This window comes from Notechis scutatus, chromosome 2, assembly GCF_049901735.1.
Source record: "Notechis scutatus isolate UNSWTSFEM ecotype Mainland chromosome 2, rNotScu1.2, whole genome shotgun sequence".
Taxonomy (NCBI): Eukaryota; Metazoa; Chordata; class Lepidosauria; order Squamata; family Elapidae; genus Notechis; species Notechis scutatus.
The window spans coordinates 151,207,102-151,228,029 of record NC_142010.1 but is presented as its reverse complement, the minus strand read 5'-3'; the positions used below and the strand labels follow the sequence as shown (position 1 = coordinate 151,228,029).

General features: G+C 41.0%; 1 protein-coding gene and 1 long non-coding RNA gene across 2 annotated transcripts; one reads left to right on the top strand and one right to left on the bottom strand.

Annotated features, from left to right (window-relative positions):
* Positions 1-184: 184 nt before the first annotated feature.
* Positions 185-19,430, bottom strand: PLP2 (proteolipid protein 2). Its single transcript, XM_026676297.2, has 5 exons — positions 19,230-19,430; positions 8,363-8,518; positions 7,208-7,303; positions 5,497-5,587; positions 185-2,040 (listed from the first exon to the last, which is right to left on the bottom strand). The coding sequence occupies exons 1-5, from the start codon at positions 19,317-19,319 to the stop codon at positions 2,021-2,023; spliced, it is 453 nt and encodes a 150-aa protein (XP_026532082.1). The 5' UTR covers positions 19,320-19,430; the 3' UTR covers positions 185-2,020.
* LOC148132335 (uncharacterized) lies at positions 18,379-20,096 on the top strand. Its single transcript, XR_015747852.1, has 2 exons — positions 18,379-18,473; positions 19,886-20,096. It is a non-coding gene; the product is annotated as an uncharacterized LOC148132335 (long non-coding RNA).
* Positions 20,097-20,928: the final 832 nt, after the last annotated feature.

Sequence of the window (20,928 nt, the reverse complement as noted above, 5' to 3'; positions counted from 1 at the left end):
GTAAGGCAAGAAAAAGTCAGAGAAACGTGCCATAATTTAGACCTTATACGGACAAGCATTAAGCCAGACTCCTTTTCCTAGGTGGAGAAGTTTCACAGATCCCTTTAGTTATACCAACAATTATCTACAGCCAAGATTGCACGAAAAAAATATGGTAGTGGACATCAAGTAAACAGACTTCATACCAAATCAGATATACTTTATTTGCATTTTAAACTATTTTATTTCTCCAGCAAGTACAAAATAAAGCCAAGCTGCCCTAGGTCCAACAGCAGAGAATTGGATGAGAGATGCAGTAGACATTCTCCTTTCTCTTCTATCTTTCCCGCCAATGCAGACAAAGTGTGTTAAGCTTAAGGCAATGATATACATTCCCCAGAAGAAAATCAAGCTGCTTATGTGTCTCCAAATAGACCACTGAGGTCCTAGCCAAGGCTGTATTCTGCATGACACCAAAATAATTATTAAAAAATACCCAAAAATCAGCACCAAGGTAAGCCAATTCTCTTCTTTGGGGAAAAAAAAGGCCTGTTAACAAGTACGTATATGAGTGCATAACCCAGACATGTCACTGGAAGGCAAAATCACAAAACTCTCTGTCACTTATTTTGCCCATGTTGTGTGGGGGATAATTCACTGGAGAAAGCAATTATGCTTGGGCAAGTTAAGTGGTGAAAGGAAACCAGGCCGCCCGAAGAACACGGTGGCTGGACATCAATCAAAGCTGACACCAGCCACAGCATAGAAAAAAATTCAGAGAAATAGTGCAAGAACAGAAGATGTGGGGAGACCTGGCCCACAGAATTGCCATGATTTGGACATGACTGAATGGATAACATCATCATCAAGTATATGAATTTGCATATTTTATATAAAAATTTGCTATGTTTACTATTTGTATTTAAAGAAAAATCTACAAAATAGGGCAGAACTCTGCTTGGCACTAGAGTCTTACCTCTGAATCCTGGAAGTCTAATTCAGAAACGTTTTCTTAGTCTGGAAGGTTTCAGTAGCTCATTGACTACCCAAACTCACTTTTTTTATTTGCTCACAATGACTGAACATACACATAACCCTACTCCGTTACCTAGTGCCTGTTTGAAAGATTGAGGTTCTCCCTAAGAGAGATAAGATTAGGGGAGAAAATAAATGGTGTAGAAAAAGTTATCCAATGTAGGATGCCTTTTAAGTGCTTGCTTCATTTAAAAATAATCATTTATCAAAAATGGGTATTTAAGATGGCTTAGTGAAATTTCAAACATTTTTTCATGGGGTGGAACCAGAGGTGGTATTCAGCAGGTTCTGACCAGTTCTGGAGAACCGGTAGTGGAAATTTTGAGTAGCTCGGAAAAGCGGCAAATCCCACCTCTGACTGGAGATTTTACAGTATCCTTCCCTTGCCGCGCCCACCAAGCCACGCCCACAGAACCGGTAGTAAAGAAATTTGAATCCCACTACTGGGTGGAACTCAAACACTTCAAAAGTTACAAATGTTTGAAAAAAATCCTATTTGCTAGACTTCAAAGCAATGGCTTCTTATCTAGAAACTCTGGATGCAAAAAGCACCTGGAGTCTGCAGGGCAAACAGAGGCCCCCAAGAGAAGGTCAGTTGGGACCCTTTGCACTTTGGTGTCATTTTCTACTAATAGGACTAAACAAACGTAAAGGCTTATTTTCTTTGCATCTCAACCAGAGTGTAAATGGAATTACTCTCAATCTGATGCAGTTAATAGTCACAAACCTATGAAATCCATCTTACTGGGGCTCTGCAATTTCTCTGGGGGATTCCAGAATCGGCTTTCTTTTCCATTGCTGGAACAGTTTCATAAAGTGGAGACAAGAGGAAAGGACCTGCCAATTCGGACGACAATAAGTCCTACTGGGCACCCGAAGAAAAAGAGGCTGTGGTGCTGCCAAATTGATGCGGGGAGGTGGTCTCTCGGGGACAGATCCCATAGAAGGCAATAGGAGATGGGTCCAGTGTGGTGTTTTGTCTTGAGGTGAAAGAGGGATAGTGTCTTCAAATCCCTTCTGGAGGCTCTGTAAGAAGCAGACAAAGGACAGACAGATATTAAACAAAGTTATTCTTGTAACTTGCTTGTACTTGCTAGAAAGGATGAGAATTGCTGTCCAACTATTCTAATTCCAACTAGAAGCTATTTATTGCTATTCATCACCATCCCATCCCTAGGAATAAATAAGAAGCTGTAACATTGCTCCCTGCTTTGCAATTGTCAGGAAAGCACTGAAAGTACAAGATATACATTTTAGAAATACATACAATATAAACAATATGTGCTACCGTAAGGCCCAGAGATGGGGCCACGAAGATTATTATACGTCCCTGAAAAGACACTTGAATACAGATGGCAAGGGCTGGATTGATGAAATGACTCATCTCAGCCTTTGAATGGGCTCTCTCTTTGACCGGAAGACCGGATAACGGGATTCTATGCAGTTCGGGGTTTGTTCATTGTTTAAGAACTGAGCAGTAGTAATTTTTCCATTGATGTACTTAGTATTGTACCTGATTGCTGTATTTGATTTCATTTTGATTTAACTTTTAGTCTTCATTTTTATTAGTTTGTTTTATCTGAGTTTTTAAAAGTTCTGTTTTATATGCATCCATGTGTTTTGTTTTTGTTTTTTAGTTCTACAAATTAAAAAAAATAATGGCAATAAAATTATATTGTCTCATTAAAAAATCAAGGAAGGCAAACTTGATTGCAGAAAGTACAACTTCAGCACAGAGTGGTCAATGCCTGGAATGCACTACCTGACTCTGTTGTTACATCCTCTAACCCCCACCTCAAACTAACCACTATTGACCTCACTGCATTCCTAAGAGGTCTGTAAGGGGCGTGCATAAGTGCACCATCGTGCCTACTGTCCCTGTCCTATTGTCCCCATTTATTCGTACCTATTTCCTGTATTTTTATTCATGTTTATACTTATATCTATTATCTTGTAAGCGATTGACAAATAAAATAAAATAAATAAATAAATAAAAATAGAAACGCTGTCAGGCAGGCTGACACTAAAAATCTCAGGATGCATTACTATATTTCTTTCCTACCACAGATAAGCTTGGTTCTAGAGTCTAGGTGACTTAAAATACAGAAAATAAAACAAAAAACAAAAAAAATCAAGCAATTATAATTAAAAAAAATATAACATTCATATTCTTCAGCTGTTAAGCTATAAATTGAATTGCATTTGAGTATCAGGGAATATTTTTAAGTGAATCTATATTAACAATACCTTGCATTAAAATGCACTAGCATTAAAAGATCTATTAAAAATAAAAATTTAATGCCGGTAATTTAAAATGAAATGGCTTCCCTGGATTCTTCTCATTTGGGATTTTGGCTGGAGAGCACTGGCATTGGGAGTGGCTGGTGATCTGTGGAAGGACTGCCATAGTGAGAAAGTAATTTTCTTGGCCCTGCTGGATCTCCCAGCTGCCTTCGATATCCTCACTTATGATATCTTTCTGGATTAACTATATCCTGTTTTCTTCTTTCCTGAATGGGTGATTCCATTTGATGGTGCAGAGTGTGGGCTTTGTTTTGTAGAGCACTGCAGTGCTTAATCCTCTCTCCCATAGTATTTACTACATAAAATTGCTGGCGGAGACCGCCCACTTCATTGAGTGGAAGCATCATCGATACGTTAATGATAGCCACTTGTGTACCTCCTTCTTCCTGGGCTAAACAGGAGATATATTTGGAGTTCTGCTTCCACGAGGGGAGAAACAGACTCAGACTTAACCCTAGCAAAATAGAATGGCTGTTGATTCAGAAGCAGGGGGTTTCAGCAGGTGTCCATTTTTAGCACTGAATAGGGCTACGCTACCCCATGTAGAACCAGTTTGCAACTTGAGGGTCTCCTTGGACTCATGGGTCATGCTCAAAGAGGGGATGGAAGTCATGTCTAGGAGAGCCTTTGTGCATCTTACACATCAATTGCAGGCAATTTTGGCAGCAAGACATTTTGCTGACAGTCATACCCATCAGTTCCCATTTGGATTATTACAGTTTGGTCTACATGAGGCTACTCTTGAAGACCACTTGGAATTGCAATTGGTCCAGTATGCAGCAGCCTGCGAATAAAAACCTTGTTCACCCAGGTCATACTTTCTACTTCTATGGGAACATACCAGTCAGGTTCCAAGTATAATTTAAGGGGATGATTGTCTACATTCAAAGTCCTTCACCGCTTAAGACATATTCTTATATTCAACCTACGTTCAAGACTACCAACTGCATGGGAGTATAGGATAAGATCCAGCAGGCAAGGCTTGAATGGATCCTGATTTGAGGAAGTGTTATGATTTCGGATCCCAAGGGGGAATCCTTGGTGATAGCCCCATCCGTCTGGGAAGAGCCTACTTCCAGAAAGAAGACCAGCCCTATTCCTATTAGCGTCCTGGCACTAAAGACTTGAGTCTTCTGGAGGGCCAACAAGGATTATATGAGATGTTAACCCACTAAGGAGGTGGCACCGCACATGTTGGGATGAGAATGAACATCAGTAATTATATGGTTATGATTTACCTTTTGATTTACTTTTTCTTCATTACATTACCTGTTTTTTTAACTTAAATAATGAAGTTATTATTAACATTTGCAGTGACGGGAGTGGCATAAATAATTAGCAAATAGACATGATGGCTATCCTAAGGTTGTATACTGAACGCATGCTGAATTCCGTTGTTCCCGTTGTATAATTCTTTAAAAGAAGAATAACACTAGATATCTACATTTGCAGAAATTACAGGTAGTCCTTGATTTGTGACCTCAACTGTGATGAGAATTTCCATTGCTAAGCAAGGCAAATTGTTAAGTGAGTTGTGTTCAATTTTATGACCTTTTTGCCATGCTTGTTAAGTGACTCACTAATGTTGTTAAGTAAATGATATGGTCATTAAGTGAATCCAATTTTCCCATGGACTGCTTGGAAAATAGTTGGGAAGGTTGCAAACGGCAATCCTGTGAACCCAGGAGGCTGCAACCACTACAATTACATGCCTGCTGCCAAACACCCAACTTTTGATCACGGAACAATGGGGATGCTGCAACAGTCACTGTAAATTTGAGTGATCATTAAATGAATGGTTGTAAGTCAAGGACTACCTGTACATTACTATTCTTAAAACCATTGGAGTTGAAGCAGAAGCCCTCAATCCACATTGCTCAAAGGGCACTGGAACGCAACAGGGTAATCATAAATCATGCAGATATTCTACAGCTTTCTCTAAGTTTAAGAAAAAGTATGGCAATTCCAGGGCGGGGAAAATCCTTTGGGAGGATCCCATTTTCCCTACTGGGTTTAGCAACAAGTGGTAGTACGCCTAGTTCTGGATACAGAAATCTACAGTGGAAATCGGTATACCAGTACTGTTTTGAGTATCTGATTCATGCAAGAAAGAAAAGACATCTAGAAGCCACCTAGAAAGGTTCACCTTCCCAACTGCCTTCATCCCAGAAGACCTACCGGTGTTAGCTGCTCTATGAGTATTCCTGATACTAGGCAAGATGGTGTATGCATCGTAGCCAAAGAGGATTCCAGTCAGAATTGAAACCACCTATTGAAAAGCAATGCAAGTTTAGTTTGAGGACTCAGGACTCCCCCCACCCCCCCACCCCCAATAATATTCCCTCGATAATAGGCTGAAAGTTTTTCTCGATGCGCAACTCATAGTGCTACCAATTAAATACATCGGGAGTTAATTAAGCAATAAGAAAACAATTGAGAATTATATATGCAACAGATGAAGTTATCTGGACCTGACATGAAAACAGCCTTTCCAATATCTCAGGGGCTGCCACAAAAAGAGGGAGGCAAGCTGTTCTCCAAAGCCCCTGAGGACAGGGCAAGAAGCAATGGGCGGAAACTGATCAAGGGGAGAAGCAACCTAAATTTCCTGACATAATAAATTAATCAGTGGAACAACTTGCCTCCAGAAGTTATGAATGTTCCAACACTGGAAGCTTTTAAGAAGAGATTGGACAACCATTTATCTGGAATGGTTTAGGCTTTCCTGCTTGAGCAGGGGGGTTGGACTAGAAGACCTCCAAGGTCTCTTCCAGGTCTGTTCTGTTCCTATTCCTATTCCTATTCCATTCTATTCCTATAAAATTGTGAAGCAGGCAATGCATGATAAAATCTTGAGCCAGAAACAACCTGTGGGTAGAAGGTATTATTGTAGCAGCTACATTTTGTCAGATACAAGTAGTCCTCAACTTACAACCCTTTGTTAAGTGACAGCTAAAAGGTACAATGGCACTTAAGTAATTTCTGACTGTTTTTACCCTTGCCACAATTGCCACATTTCCATTGTCACATGATCAAAATTTGGGCATTTGGCAACTGGCATGTATGTATGACAGCTGCATCGTCTCAGGCTCATGGGATCACCATTTGTAACCTTCCCAGCTGGCTTCCATCAAGCAAAGTCAGTGGGGGAAGCCAAATTCATTTAACAGCTGCAGTGATTTGCTTAACAATTGTGCAAAAAGGTCATAAAATGGGGAACAACTCACTTAACTACTGACTTACTTGGCAGTGGAAATTTTGGGCTCAGTTGTGGTTGTAAGTTGTGGGCTACCTGTAATCTCCTTTTATTTCAATGCTATGAGCACAGGTCATCCCACCTTCCCCCCTCCCACCCTTGAAGTAACTACTCTTTTAATTTTGCCAAAATATGGCCTTCTGCCATGATAGGATTCAAACAGTGTGCTGTATCACGGTATGACATAATAATAACAATATAATAAAAAAGAAGCTGTAATAGCCTGTTTCACTGGTAACACTGGCATAAACCTTTGCGTTCATTGTTTGATCTTAATGCAAGATGTGAACTGATTCCTATATCTTGCTGGATTCTGTTCTTTTTTAATTGCCTTATTTTTGTTAAAGAAGCAGTGAAAATATGTGAGGCTCATAAAATGCTGAACTGCAATTCCCAGCAGTCTCAGACAGCATGGGCAATGGCAGCAAATTCTGGGAAATGTAGTTTTGGGAGGAATACCCCAAAGGTATCCCCCACACACACACACTACAGCTAATGCGATCCCAGAATTAGCAAGCCTTGCCTTGTTTGATGCATGTTCTTGAATTTTCAAAATTCCTGCCAAGTCACCATTCCAGCTTCCTTTCTCCACTCCCTCCACAAATTTGCCCCACCAGCAGATATGATACTTACCGCCCCAGCTATGCCTGGTCCATCTGGGCGGCTAACAAGGACAATGATGGCGGTGATGATAAAGGCCACTGCTCCAATAAGAGCCCGGATAAAAGTCTTTGGAGAAGCAAGAAAAAAATTAATTTGAGTGGAGTCTAAGTTAGGCTTTGAACAGATCTAGCCAGAACACAAAACCAACCACTATACGTGCCTACTCAGAATTAGATCCCCCTTGGAAACCATGTTTGAAAGATATACAGACTTGCACTACATCGGAAACATGGATTCCTCTTAACATAAAGTCTTTCATTACTCAGGTAGAAATTAATGCAATTTTTATTTTATGATTTATATTGGGCTGATGATTACTGTTGATATTCAAATATTATTTGGACATTAATAGTGGTTGTTGGTTTATAAAATGATATGGTATATATCAGTTACTTAAACTAATTAAAAGTTCTTAGGGTGATGCATTTTTAAATAGTAGCATAGCCCCGTGAGCAGAGAGGTGGATGTAAGATTGTAATCTTATATCCTAAACTGGATTTGTACAATGTTGTACAAAAACTTCAATATAACTGCCTTGAGATTCTCATCTTCATACACACCAGGGGTGTCCAGACTTGGCAACTTTAAGACTTGTGGACTTCAACTCCCAGAGTCCCCCAGCAGCATAATAATTATGCAAAAAAAAGACAATAACAAGCAAATTAATGCAAAAATGCTTCCCTATGACCACTTTACACAAATGCCAGGATATTGCTTCACAGGTGGACATTCTTATTGACGTTCACATATTCTGAGCAGTTATAATGCCTTGCAAAATGTAATCTGTCCATGTGATTGAGATATCCAGGGAAGGACTATGGAGGGTCCTTTGACCTCAAGGTTCATGGGATATGGACCTTCCTGAGGGTAGACCCACATTATGGATCACCTTGCTCCAACAGGATAAATGGCACCATTCCTTCTTGCTTTTTTAAAGAGGTTGCTCCATAGCTTGCTTTGGGAAACCATCATGGTTGAGTGTTATTATTTTAATAATGTTGCACAGAATCTGTATGGATGAAGGGATGGGTGCTAGATATATTGTTAAAGAAATAATATTGAGAGAGAAAGATATATAAGAATCCCTCACCCCACCTCAGGGCTTACCACAGAACCAAAACCTACCGTCCATCCCCAGTGGATGAAAGTCAATTGGAGGTGTAATGATAACATGAAGATGATAAACAGGACGATGCAGTAAATCAGCATGAAGATCGCCAAACCTGTGTAGGCATATGACCAGGATGCCGCATAGCAGATAAGGATGATGATACATGCAATCTAGGAGAGTAGAAATACTTATCAAAGACCAGAATGGGGGAGGAGAAATACTGAAAGAAAAGAGTGCAGCGAAGTATGAAACCTGGCTGATCTTTAAAAAGTTAAGTGGGAGCTGACCATGGATGGCAGACATGTTTCAGGACTAGAACATTGAAAAAAACATCCTAGAAAGTTACAATTTAGGTATTATTGGAAAAATAATTACATATATAAATGGAAAAAAAGCTCTGATGAGTTGAACTTGATTTGAAGAGTTTTAGCTATAATCAGACACATTAAAAAATCTCCACCTTTTAACAGGGAAATGTTAAGAAAAAAAATTAACAATTCAATTGAGGCTTAGCCTCAAGGCAATACACACATGGAGGAAGGGAGGAGGGGGGAGGGAGAGGGAGGGAGGGAGGGAAGGAGGGAAATAATTGTTGGGCCACCATTGTTTTGTTGTTGTAGCAATAGTATTATGACTATATATAATTATGTCTCAGTCTCCTTATTATAATACAACCAGAAAATGCAGGAAATATGTGTGCAGTAAACAGCAAAAGTAGAAAAAGCAGCTTCAATAGGCTAAAGTGGCAACTATTTAGTATGCCCTCCCCTTACACTAGATCAATAGCAGCCCTCTGGCTCCCATAAACCTAAATGGAATGGAACCCTAAGAACAGCCATTGCCAACACCTATGTGTCCTACTACCAGTAGTTCATGCCAAAATGACTGCAGTGCAAAAAAGTCTATTACACCAGGTTTGTGCAAGACATGCTTGAGCATTATACATCTTGTATGAATGTGATTTCTTGGAAGCTTGCTAATAAGATCAACTTTCAATCATATTGTTCTAGTCAATGCCAAAGACCACAGAATTTGACAGGCATAAAATCATACTTTTGCATCAGCCAACGTCCCTCTGAAAAAGAAATCAACAAACTAGATATTCAAGATGTGACATTAAATACTGAAAAATAATTATGGGTGGCCCTTAAAACTTTGCTAAAATAGCAAATCTAATAGTTGACTAAGACTTTTGCATAGTATTGCATGTGTGTTTGTGTGTGTGTGTACCTACATATATACACAATTTATATATTTGGCAAGGGGAAGAGTGACCAGAAACATTTCCTGAAATGACATTAACTGCATTGTGTAGTATGAAATAAAGTTTATTTAGTCAGTAAAATACAGTCCAGATATAGATACTGTTTCCCCCTCTTATAATTAATGCATACCTTCGCTTTTGATACAGCCTAGTAGAGTACTGCAATTTAATGCACCTCTTTGCCAGTGCAAATACAGAAGCAAGTGTGCAAAGATCAAATTGGCCTTGGAGTGTCATGGCAAGAGGCTGCTCTCCAAGAAATAAATGAAGTCAGAATAAAGAGATGAGCAAGGAGTTTGTATATTTGGTTTTATTCAAATTATATACATTGTTAAATAAGACATTTAATATAGTTACTTCCCATGCACGCAGTAACTTACTTCTTTGTTACACAGTACTGTGATTTTATTTATTTGCCCAGAGGGATGTACTTTTCAATGGCAACCCCTTCACTATAGAATAGCTTATACTTTGAGGTTGGATTGATTCTTGCTCTCTTATTTCTTAGAATAATAGCGAAAACAGAATGATTTTTAATAGGACTTTTGGAAAGGAAGATATTTAATAAAGGACAGCAAGTGATAGTGAGTTGGTTGATACCGAAATTTAATAAATAAATACTATGTGTTTTATGATATAATAGTGTTGTAATGCTCCTAAGATTGTAAGCTGCCTAAAGTTTGAATAGTTGCATACAAACTATTGCAATAGATACTTACGTACCTTAAAATCAGATGTTAATATTCCCCAAACCATAGCTTCCACCTTTAGCTAAACTTTCAAATAAAATATTAAGCAGCCACCCAGTCATCACTGAATTAGCTATTATTTTGGGTGCCTTTCCAAAGGCCAGGAATGAGTGTGGTGATTTATGTCATAACACTTAACAGTGATTAGAATACAGTACTGCAGGCTAATGGTGCCCACGGAGGAGATCTGCTAATTGGCCCTCTAGACAAACTGCAGGATAGATAGTATTATTACAATGACAGTTAGAATTTAGCATATTTGGAAGGATGCTCAAAGGCTGTTTGCACTCCTGGAGCAAGAATTTCTGCATTCATGAATATAGTGCAAAGATAGATAGCATTGATCCACCAGATACTGTCTAACCAATTCCCAGCAGTTCCAGCTCACATAACTTGGAGTTGAAGTTAAATTATATCTACTGGGCTATAAGTTACCTATTTCTGTTTTAGGGATGCCTAGAGTTTCCAGGATGGGCCAGTTTTGCATAGTGGTTAAAGCAGCTGGCTAAAAATTGGGAGACTGTTGAATTCCGCCTTAGGCATGAAGCCAGCTGGGTAATCTTGGGCCAGTCCCTCTTTCTTACCCCTGGCAAGGGCAAATCACTTCTGAAATCTTGCCAAAAAGACTGCAAGGACTTGTCCAGGTAGTCACCTGGAATCAAGGTTCAAGAGCGGATGTGCAGACATGTACCTGCACACGCGCGCACACACACACACGGGAGATATTATTTTGTCTTTCTACCATTTGATATGAATCTGCTTTTAATTTTTTAGAAAAGCAAATTGTCAATCCTCTCTAGTTTTATTTGTACCTACTTATCAGGGAGAAAAATAAATATGCCTTAGACTGAATTAATTCATGTTTCTGTCTGTATGTACTACACAGGGCTCCTCCCCAAATGTTCCAAAGCAATTCGGGAAGTAACTGCAGGCCTGTGCCAGCTGCAGCAATTGAGAACCAAGTTTTAGTGGTTAAATCTGCCAAGTGGGAGCCTTGAAGAGAAAAGCTCAATCTGTTTCACAGCATGCTGGCCAAAGGTTAGGCAGAAGCATGTAGGGGTCCTATCATCACTGGGGCAACTACTAAACAAACCAGGAATGTGCTGCCAAGTATGTCAGGCTGAGAATAAAATTTTAAAGAAATAGGAACTCATTTCAGACAGCTTGTGGAGGTGGGAAAGAAAGGATAGGGATATAGTTGGCAAAAGTAACCCAGAAGCATAAAAAAAAGAAAAAGAAAAAAAATGGTGGAGTCAGAGGAGATGGAGTAGACGGTTTGGGGTAGGTAGCATAATTGCTAAAAAAAATATTAGCTGTTAGATAAATCTCTCTATTCTACATCTTATGACATCATTGTCAAAGACAAATAAGCCACCCAGGTAGTGAATGTATAATTTAACTGAATTTTATCAATTAGTTCATTTGTTTGTCCTGCACTGAAAACTAGTTTGCCAACTATCTGGACAGGCATACAGCAGTGTATGCTGTAAAAATCAGTCAGTGAAACATTCAGCACTGCTGCTTGTTCATCAAACTGTCTTTCAAATCAAATTGGTTATTTTAAAAAAACAAACCAAGAATCCAGGCTACTTCAAGGTAAGCCAAGAGCAAGTCACATTACTTTACCCACTGCCAAACCTAAACCAATATTCAGATGCGCATTATAAATAAAGAGGAATATCTGAAAAACTACAATGGAAAAGCTAACAAAGTGAACTTCTATTTTGAGTTAATTTTCTGCCTTCATTGCCTGCTATGAAATTTGTAAAATTCTTCCCCCTTTGATCTATGGAAAGGCAACCAAGGTTCTCTCCTGCTGTCTCTGGAATCAGGAGATTGGGGTTTCCCAGTTATTTCCTTGCAACTGAATGCTGCAAGGTGTGGTGATAGAGAGGAGGCCAGCGATTCATTTCTGAATTCCAAAATGACAAGAGAGAAATCAGAGAATGACGACAAGAGTCATTTCCTCTCTTCCTGTGCAATTGCAATGATTTACGGTACAACCTCATTTTAAGATGTTAATGGAAAGAGATTTTAATGGTTGGTTTTAATGTATTTATGTTTTAATGTGTATAGTTTTTATATCTGTGAGCACCCAGAGTTACTTTGTGGTAAGATGTGTGGTCAGTAAATCTTGTGAATGAATGAATGAATGAAATATATCACTGGGAAAAGATAGTATCATAGGCACCATCACTTTGTGTACTTCCACCCATTATAGTTGCCTAACTAATCAAGAGCCTAGAGTCCTGAAAACTGAGCCAAATGTAACAAAAGAAATAAGCTTAGTGCACAAAATTGTCTGCTACAACATCCTACCTGTCAATGACTACTTCAGCTTCAACCACAATAACACATGGGCAAACAAGTAAACCGCTCCAAACTCGATTGCAGAAAATACGACTTCAGCAACAGAGTGGTCAACACCTGGAACTCATGACCTGACTCTGTTGTTACATTCTCAAACCCCCAAACTTTAACCTTAAACTGTCTACCGTGGACCTCACTCCATTCCTAAGAAGTCTGTAAGGGTGTGCATAAGCACACCAGCACACCAGCACACCAGCGCGCCTACCATCCCTGTCCTACTGTTCCCATTTATTTGTACTCATTTATTATGTATTGACTTTTATCTGTTTATACTTCTATGTTTATATGTTATGTTCATACTTGTTTTCTCATACATGCTTGACAAACTAAACTAAATTAATAAAAATAAATAACATAGTTACATGTTTTGCAAACTGATGCAAAATATGTAACTCTATGTGACTAGGAACATTCACTAGTTAAAATAAAGGATCTTTAAATCTGTAAAAAGAAAAAGGAAGAGTTTACAGCCAGCAAGTTAGAGATTTTTTTTAAAGTATTTAAAAGGTTTAGCCATAGACATTTTAAATCCGTCTGGATTTTAAATATATAGTGGTAACTGGTTTGGCAAACTAGAAGCTTTTTCTGTTTCTTTCACATTTTACTATTCTTTTCTTCTTTTTAAAAAAACATAATTGGGTTCACTCAACACACATAGCAAAAGTAAATATGAAAATGCTGATGAGTTTTGGTTTTGTCAGATCCAACTTCTAAAAACTGAGCATTGCTGGTATTTGAATTTTATACCCCCTCACAAGAGTATCATTATTAGAATACATTTTATCTGACATTAGGTAATGCGTAAAAAGTGAACGTGATAGATGATAGATCCGGGAAATTTTGATTTCATTTTTTCCACTCTGCAAATCTCCCACCAACTTAAAGAAATTTCTGTGGTTTATGTACAGCCTCTCTTTATTATACTGTTCTTGTTTGGAGTTTTTCTAACCTTCACTTACTTCAATATACTTCTATACCATACATATGTATGATTTAGGAAACTATTTTTATTTCAGATTTGAATTGCAAATAAATGCATTTACATATGAATTTATTTGTGTATTTGGGAGTGAGAATGATTTTACAGAATCATTTAGGAACTGAAAGCTGTTGCTTTGCTCATCCCACATGAACGAAATGACTAAAAAAACCTTGATTATCTTGATTTGTACACCTTGAACTGCACAATACAAGAGCTCATGGAATGATAGGGTGTGGTAAGGGGAAAAAAGCCTTCCCCCTTTTTCTTTTCTAGGTCTTGTCAAAACCTGCTATTCCCAGTTCCAGAAAAAACATCTGTCATTCCCAAACTGCAAAAACACCCAGCCCTGCAGGCATATAGAAACACCCCATTCTTTAAGAATAAAAATCAGTCTGGTGATATTTGTGCATTTCTTTATTAATTTTCTCAAACATAGAACCACTGTAAACTGGGCAGACTTGCAGAAGATAGGTTTATATCTGCATCAAGCAAAAAGTTTTAGTAATCTCAATCTCTCAGCCTAATTTACTTCATAAACTTAATTGTAAGGCTAAGACAAGCATTCTAGCTACAACTTCATTCATAAATCATGCTAGGTCAATGATGACTAACCTTTTTGGGCTCCCATGCAAAAATTGCACTCGTGCGCCAGCACCCAAAAGGCAATGCACACGCCCCCCATCCCTCGCACATGCGACCCCCTGTGCATGCACCATGCATCTCTGCACATATCCCCCCATGCGCTGTGCGTCTCTGCACATGTGTGCACATTTCCCGCAAACCCCTGCCCCCCGTGCATGCATGCCAGATACCTGACAATCAGCTGTCAGACGGATGGCGTGCGCGCATGCACAGTAGACCTGCTGTGGGCAAGGGCTCGCGTGCCAGCAATAATGGTTTTGCATGCCACTTCCGGCATGCATGCCATATGTTTACCATCATGGTGCTAGGCCTTAGTTTGCTTTAGCAATGATTGATGGCCAAGAAAACTGCATATATGAGTCAGTTGTATCATCAAGAGCCAAATATGACTGAAAAGAAACATTACCTTTTAAGCCATAAAGCCTGGTTTATAAACTAGAGTACCTGGTTTGCTACATTAAGTTAAACCAAAAGCAAACATAAGCATTAAAGTAGGAACCCAGCCAGTGGATTCTGCTTTAAGCAATGGAGGGAAGCACACGTAATAGGTGCTCTGAACCCCTGGAAAAAAGAGAAATGCACACTTTTCAGTAGTTTTCAGGAAGCTCTATTTTTCAATAGTTATAAATTGATGGCTTTGGTCAAAATAAAATTAATTGGATTAAGACCCAGATTCCTGCTTGATACTTCTTTCTCTCATCCGGAAATCATTGCTTCAGTTAATTATTAATGAATGTAATGAAGGCTACGAGGCTGACAGACAACCCAAACCAACTGTTCTGACAGATGAGGCAGATCAAACACTAAGTCCACTGTGGAAAGAGGCACCTTGTCTGGTCCTGTTAGGGGAGGCAAAGGAAGTTTAGCTGGGTGCGCACATGTCCTTTAAAGAAACGACAGGGATGGAGCACACAAGTATGAATATACAATCTTGCACATTGAGTATCTGGAGGGGTAGGGAAGCACCAGTCTACCAGATGTTGAGATGTCCACCAATTTTCAGCACATCACACCATATGGCTGTTGATATTACTGGAAATTAGAATTCAGCAACATCTTGAAGGCTTCAGAATCCTCTCTCATCTGTATAATGATTTAGATAATTTATCAAGGATTGGCAATAGAATGATACACTTTGGAATGCTCCAAGCAACCCCCTTCTGATTTATCATCTTTTTTTCTGCCCTAGTGCACAATTTTGTCCCCACCCCAACCTGTCAATTCCCTTCCTCATGTTGGTTCTTTTTTTAATTGCATAATGATTCACACTCTGAGCATGGATGCAAATAATATTTATATATTGAAATTTTAGTCAGTTGTTTATTGATAAACATGCCGAATCATATTTTGTTACCCTCAAAATTTCAGTCTGGTCTTAATTTATACCTTACATCTCAGTAAGATTTGTGGTTGCTGGGATATTGCAAGTAGAATTGTACGTACAATTTTCCAATTATGACCAAACTTCACTTAAGAAAATATGAGCTGTTTCACGTATGACAGTACCATTATTTGTTTGATTGGACTTTGACTTAGTACGCTATATGAATATAGATATTGAAATTTGTTAACTACAGTTATGGTTTAGCATGCTAAGTAAACCAAACTGTGATTTATTCAATAAACCATAGTCAAACAATAATGGATTTTGCCAGGTCTCTTATAGACTTGATTCATGTGTCATACATGAACCAGGTATATGAGACCATTGCACAAACATATTCAAGAGATTCTAGACAAAAACAAATGTTAACACATGTACCATTTCACACATTCATATTGCCATTTCTTTTTTGAATCTTATGAACTACAAGTTGGTTCTCTTGCCAAATAAGAGCAGTTAGCTCTTTTTCCATTCTGTACAGTAAAAGAAAACAAACAGCAAATGTCCTCTTTTCACTGAGTCAGCTGAGTTGAAATACCATTTTTCTCCACCTCCTCCTTTGGGTAAAGAATAACCAATTTAACATTCCCTGAAGGAAAAACGTGCTTGTTTTCCACATTCCTTCTCATTCCTTTCAAATCACATCATCTACCAAACATACAGGATCACAACTTATACTATGAAATCATACAGTTGCCTAAATTCTCCCAGGCAGTGGGGAAGGTGTTAGTTTGGGGCTCTAGCGTGTGTGTCTAGTTTTTGGTTCTATTGAACATTGATTCAGTTTTAGATGCTCTTTGTTTTTATGTAATTGTTTTTGTTTGCTTATTGTGCAGAGTTCTTAGATAGGTGGATGGCTACATATATTGTAATAATAATAGTGTACTGTAGAACCACCAATTTGATATCCTACATTCCTGTAGCTGCAAGCAAAAAATAGATGGGTTTTCACATCACCCTAAATAGGTTCACTCTTCTAAGCCATGCACCACAATGGCTCGTAGTAATGTTGTACACATTTAGCTGCTGCAAACCACAACGGCTATACGCAAACATTGAACAAACCACTTTACTGAGTCAATGGCTTGAGTAAACCATGCCCATAAATCTTACGTTTTTATCTCTGTATGGTATTTGGAAGATGCTGGGGTTTTCATGAGCTTATACACATGCAAGTTCCTCTCCTGTCACACATAAACATGTATATAGATCATATTATGGATTTTGAAAAACATTATTCCAGATGAGTCCGCTTGAGCAGATGGTAACAGGGGACGTTTGGGAATTCTCAGCTGCAATTCACCAGGCAATGGACAAAAGGCAATACGTAATTGGTTACTTCAGTGTCACCCAGATGTAATGGCTTCAGGTAAACAAAAATTAAGCAGCATCCATCCCATTAGAACAGATTCAAAGCAGACGAAAAGTCCATCTGGAATCTAAACCAGGCAACAAAAAGGTAAGCAGATCACAGGAAGTACTCCAGAAAAGGCATCACATTACTTTCGGTGGTACCTCCAGCTACTTTGCTTCCTCCAGTAAGCGTTTTTAAGCACCTATATAAAAAGCAGAAATTCAGTACCACTTCTAAGACCAATTTTGGGTGCGTGGAAAAAGTTGTGGGCTTATGGAAATACGCACGCACAGACGGCTCTGCCAGCATGCCAAGCGGCAGGGCAACAACTCCGAAGAGCTGCCCACAATCCTAAGCACATATCGCGGGTGGCGATCTATGAAGCCTTCAGTCAGGAATTCGGTTTTTCCTTAAAGGGCCGGGTAGGCAAGCAGGCAGGCAGGCGAGCCAAACCGACGAGCCGCTGCCTTCTCCCGCCCAATTTAGCTCAACAGGGTCCCGCCTGTCTGTGTCCAGGCAGGGCAGTACACAGTGACTCACGTCATGCTCGTTCAGCCGAGAGCACACATGGCGCAATATTAGGCGAGGGGATTGGGACAGACTCGGCCGCACCCAAAGGCCCTGAGCACAGCCTGACTGGGGGGGAGCCGGCCGGCCTAAGGTTTTTAAGAGGCCCGGAGGGTCGCCTTCAACTGCCCGCTGCGCTGACCGGGACCGTGCCAATATCCCCTTTCCGAACACTCGCCGCGAGCCTAGGAGGGGGGCGGTCGTGCGAACGCAACCACCGCCCCACCTCCTTTCCCCAACCGGACGCTTTTCGACACGTGCTGGATTGCCGTTTGCAAGAGCGGGAAGGGGGAGGGAGGTGTAATCCAACGCAGCTCGAAAGGAACCGGGCCCGCCCCGTCGGATTGCTGGTAAATCGCATGGAAGGCATCCCACGAGACGCCTGCACACATAACTCAAATGGAAACCGGACGGAGGGAGGGGGGGTAGAATTGATTAACCGACAGCGGGGTGGCGGGGGAGAGAGGAGGGAAGGCCGAGTCCGAAAAGCGGGGAACTCCACAGGCGCGCGCCGGTGAGTGGGATAAACCGCTCTCCACGCCCGTTCCCGGGTTATTGTTTTTTTTTGGCTTCGCTCCGGCCTGTTGCGCTCCCCCTTCCCTCTTAATTCCATATCCCACCCGCCCCTCCCGACTCCGCAGACTGAACCGGATAGCTTAACTCCTTCCTCCTCCGCTCCCTTTCCAGCACCGCCCTCTTTGTAACTCTTTCCCTCGGTTTAAAAAGAAAAAAAAAAAAAGTTTCCTTCTCTCGCGCTAGGGCGTTTCCCGCTCGGCTCTCCGGAGTTTTCAAAGGCCCAACTTCGCCCTCGCGGTAAACAAAACTTGACAGAGCTTGGGGACTTCGGGGGCTGCGGGAGGAGACCGGCCCGAAAAGCAACCGCTTTCCCCCTCAGTTCTCCTGCCCCGCGCGGCGGGAGCTTCCCCCAAGAGCGGTTCCTGACCCCCCTCCCCAAAAAAAGGCCCGTCCGGCCAGCTGCTGCGGCTTGGTTTTTCCACCTTAGTGGGAAAAAAAACGTGTTTTTTTTGTGAGGGGTGGGAGAAGGAAGCAAAACGCAAACGCTCCTGGGCAGCCCGGATGGGGCATTTTAAACGAGATTCTCTCTGGAATCCCTGGAAGAAACTTCCCGCCTCCCACATTGGCGGGCGAAGCTGAAGGGGCCACACGCAACGGCTCTTCTGCGGTTGGAGGGTGGCTTCTGTGCGGGAGATTTCCTTTCCCCGTTTTTAACCGCTTCCTCCTCGGTTGCCGCAGAAGCCCCGCCGTTTCTCACAAGGGGCTGGAAGACCAAACGCTTTAGGGCGTAAGGTTGTTGCGGTTGTGTATGTGTGTGTGTGTCAATATGCCGACTCTAAACCGCTTAGAGAAGGCTGTAAAGCACCGTGAAGCGGTATAAAAGTGCGACTGCTATTTTCACGTGCTAAGGGCAAAGCAATGCCACCGCCCTCCCCCCCGAGGGGAGCGAAAATCCACTCAGTCCCCCAACTCAGGGGCGGCCGGCCGTCGAGTTTGCCCTCCTTCTTGCCCCTCGCGGCTCGCTTCCCCACCCTTCTGCGTTTCCCCTCTTACTATTTCTGCGAAGAGTAACATGCCCCTTTGGGAGCGGATGAGGCTGGTAAATTGGTCCATGCACCCCTTGGAGGAACCGGACGACTCCATGGCAACGGCGGGATGCCCCTCTTTCGAAGGGGGGGACAAACGTCGAGTCGCTCTCTCTTTCTCTTGCGACTCCGGCAAACCAGCCTCCCGTTCGCGGAGCTGGGCGAGGGCGGGGAAGCCTGTGGGCGAGGTGTGGCTGCTGTCGAGCTGGGCACGGCTCGGGGTTGGGTTTTTTTTTTACACAGCCGCGGCTCCTTTAAGGACAGCCGGAGACGGGAAGGCGGGCTGGCACTTAGTGAAAAGGCAAACCGAGGGTAGGAAAGAAGCGGCGGGGCGTGGAGTTACTGGCAGGATCACGGTTCGAAAACTCTGGTTTTTGCGGCTTCCTCTGAATCCCTTTTGGAGAGCTTCTAGCTGCGAGGTCCCAGGTTTTGTAGGTGCATTTACTTTCCTTAGGAGACCTCCCCAATCCCCGATCCTGTTCCCACCTCTCAGGCACAGGTTAATTGCACGTGTGGATGAAACATCTAACAGGTTGAATGCTGTGTATTGCTCAGCTTTTAACCTCAGAAAAGGGAGAGTGACGATTTATGTGCGATTTATGTTGCTAACTTTTTTTCCCACAGGCAGGACATCTATGCATTTAAGAGAGTGGCAAGCTGAAATTCCACAGATGCTGCCCCAGTTTAAGGGATGTGCATTGGCCAAGATGTCTCCAGCCTTCCCCTGACCAGCTAACTCTCTCTACTTTTCACCCTTTTGGCCCTTTCATTCCAGCATCTTTTCTTTTGCTTTCTGTAAATTCTGTGAATAAATTGGGGTGTGTCTTGAAAGCAATCCTGTGGAGCATTTTGATTTCTATCAAGTTTCAGAAGACAGTAAGACAGAAATTCTGCTAAGAAAAATTACACTGCTTCCACATAGTTTGAATTCCACACATTCAAACTGAATCACACCACTGACCAAAACTTGTTAACTTGTTGAGGTTAACTTTGGAGATCCTCCTGTATATAAAAGATAATTGATTGCCTGTGTTTTCTGTTTTAATACCAGGTATTTGATACCAGCCATTGCCAGGTAGGGCTGAATGAAAATGTACTCAGGAATTTGCTGCCAATCACTAGTGGTGAAATTGCTGGGGTTTTTTTTGCACAGTATATTTGTTTGTGGCTTGGGATGCTGTTTGAATCATGACTTGGACTTGTGTCATACAGTGGCTTAGAAAAATAAGTCAAATATTAAGCAACCTATGAGTTGTTATGTTGGGAAAACAGACCTTATACTGTAAGGCACTTCTGAATCTTCCTATGATCACTGCTGGGGTGTGGGAGAGAAATCTGAGAAAGAAAACTAGACTTTTTAAAAAAACCTTAGCTATTGACAAAGTTGGATTTAGTCATTAACTAAACAAGCTACAGCTTAAGGACTCAGACTGAAAGAGTCTTTGGAATTTCTGATTTGTCTTTCTCATCTGATGCTATAGTTTTATGGTTTCATTTATAAAAGTCTCCCTAAATGAAGCTTTTCTATGTGGCTCACATAATCCTTATCAATTGATTAAGATAAGCTATGTTTCTGTGTGCATTCACACCTATTCAAATTGGGCCCTTTTCCATCCTATCACAGTTTGTATTGCATTTTGGTGGCCTTCTTGCCAAGTTCAGCCAAC

What these genes read in the sequence shown, in the direction of transcription:
- PLP2 (XM_026676297.2), bottom strand. Translation starts at nt 19,319, where the DNA reads ATGGAGTCGTCCGGTTCCTCCAAGGGGTGCATGGACCAATTTACCAGC. An exon ending in TGTTACTCTTCGCAGAAATA is followed by an intron (nt 8,519 to 19,229) that starts GTAAGAGGGGAA and finishes CTACTCTCCTAG; the next exon opens with ATTGCATGTATCATCATCCT. An exon ending in TCATCCACTGGGGATGGACG is followed by an intron (nt 7,304 to 8,362) that starts GTAGGTTTTGGT and finishes GCTTCTCCAAAG; the next exon opens with ACTTTTATCCGGGCTCTTAT.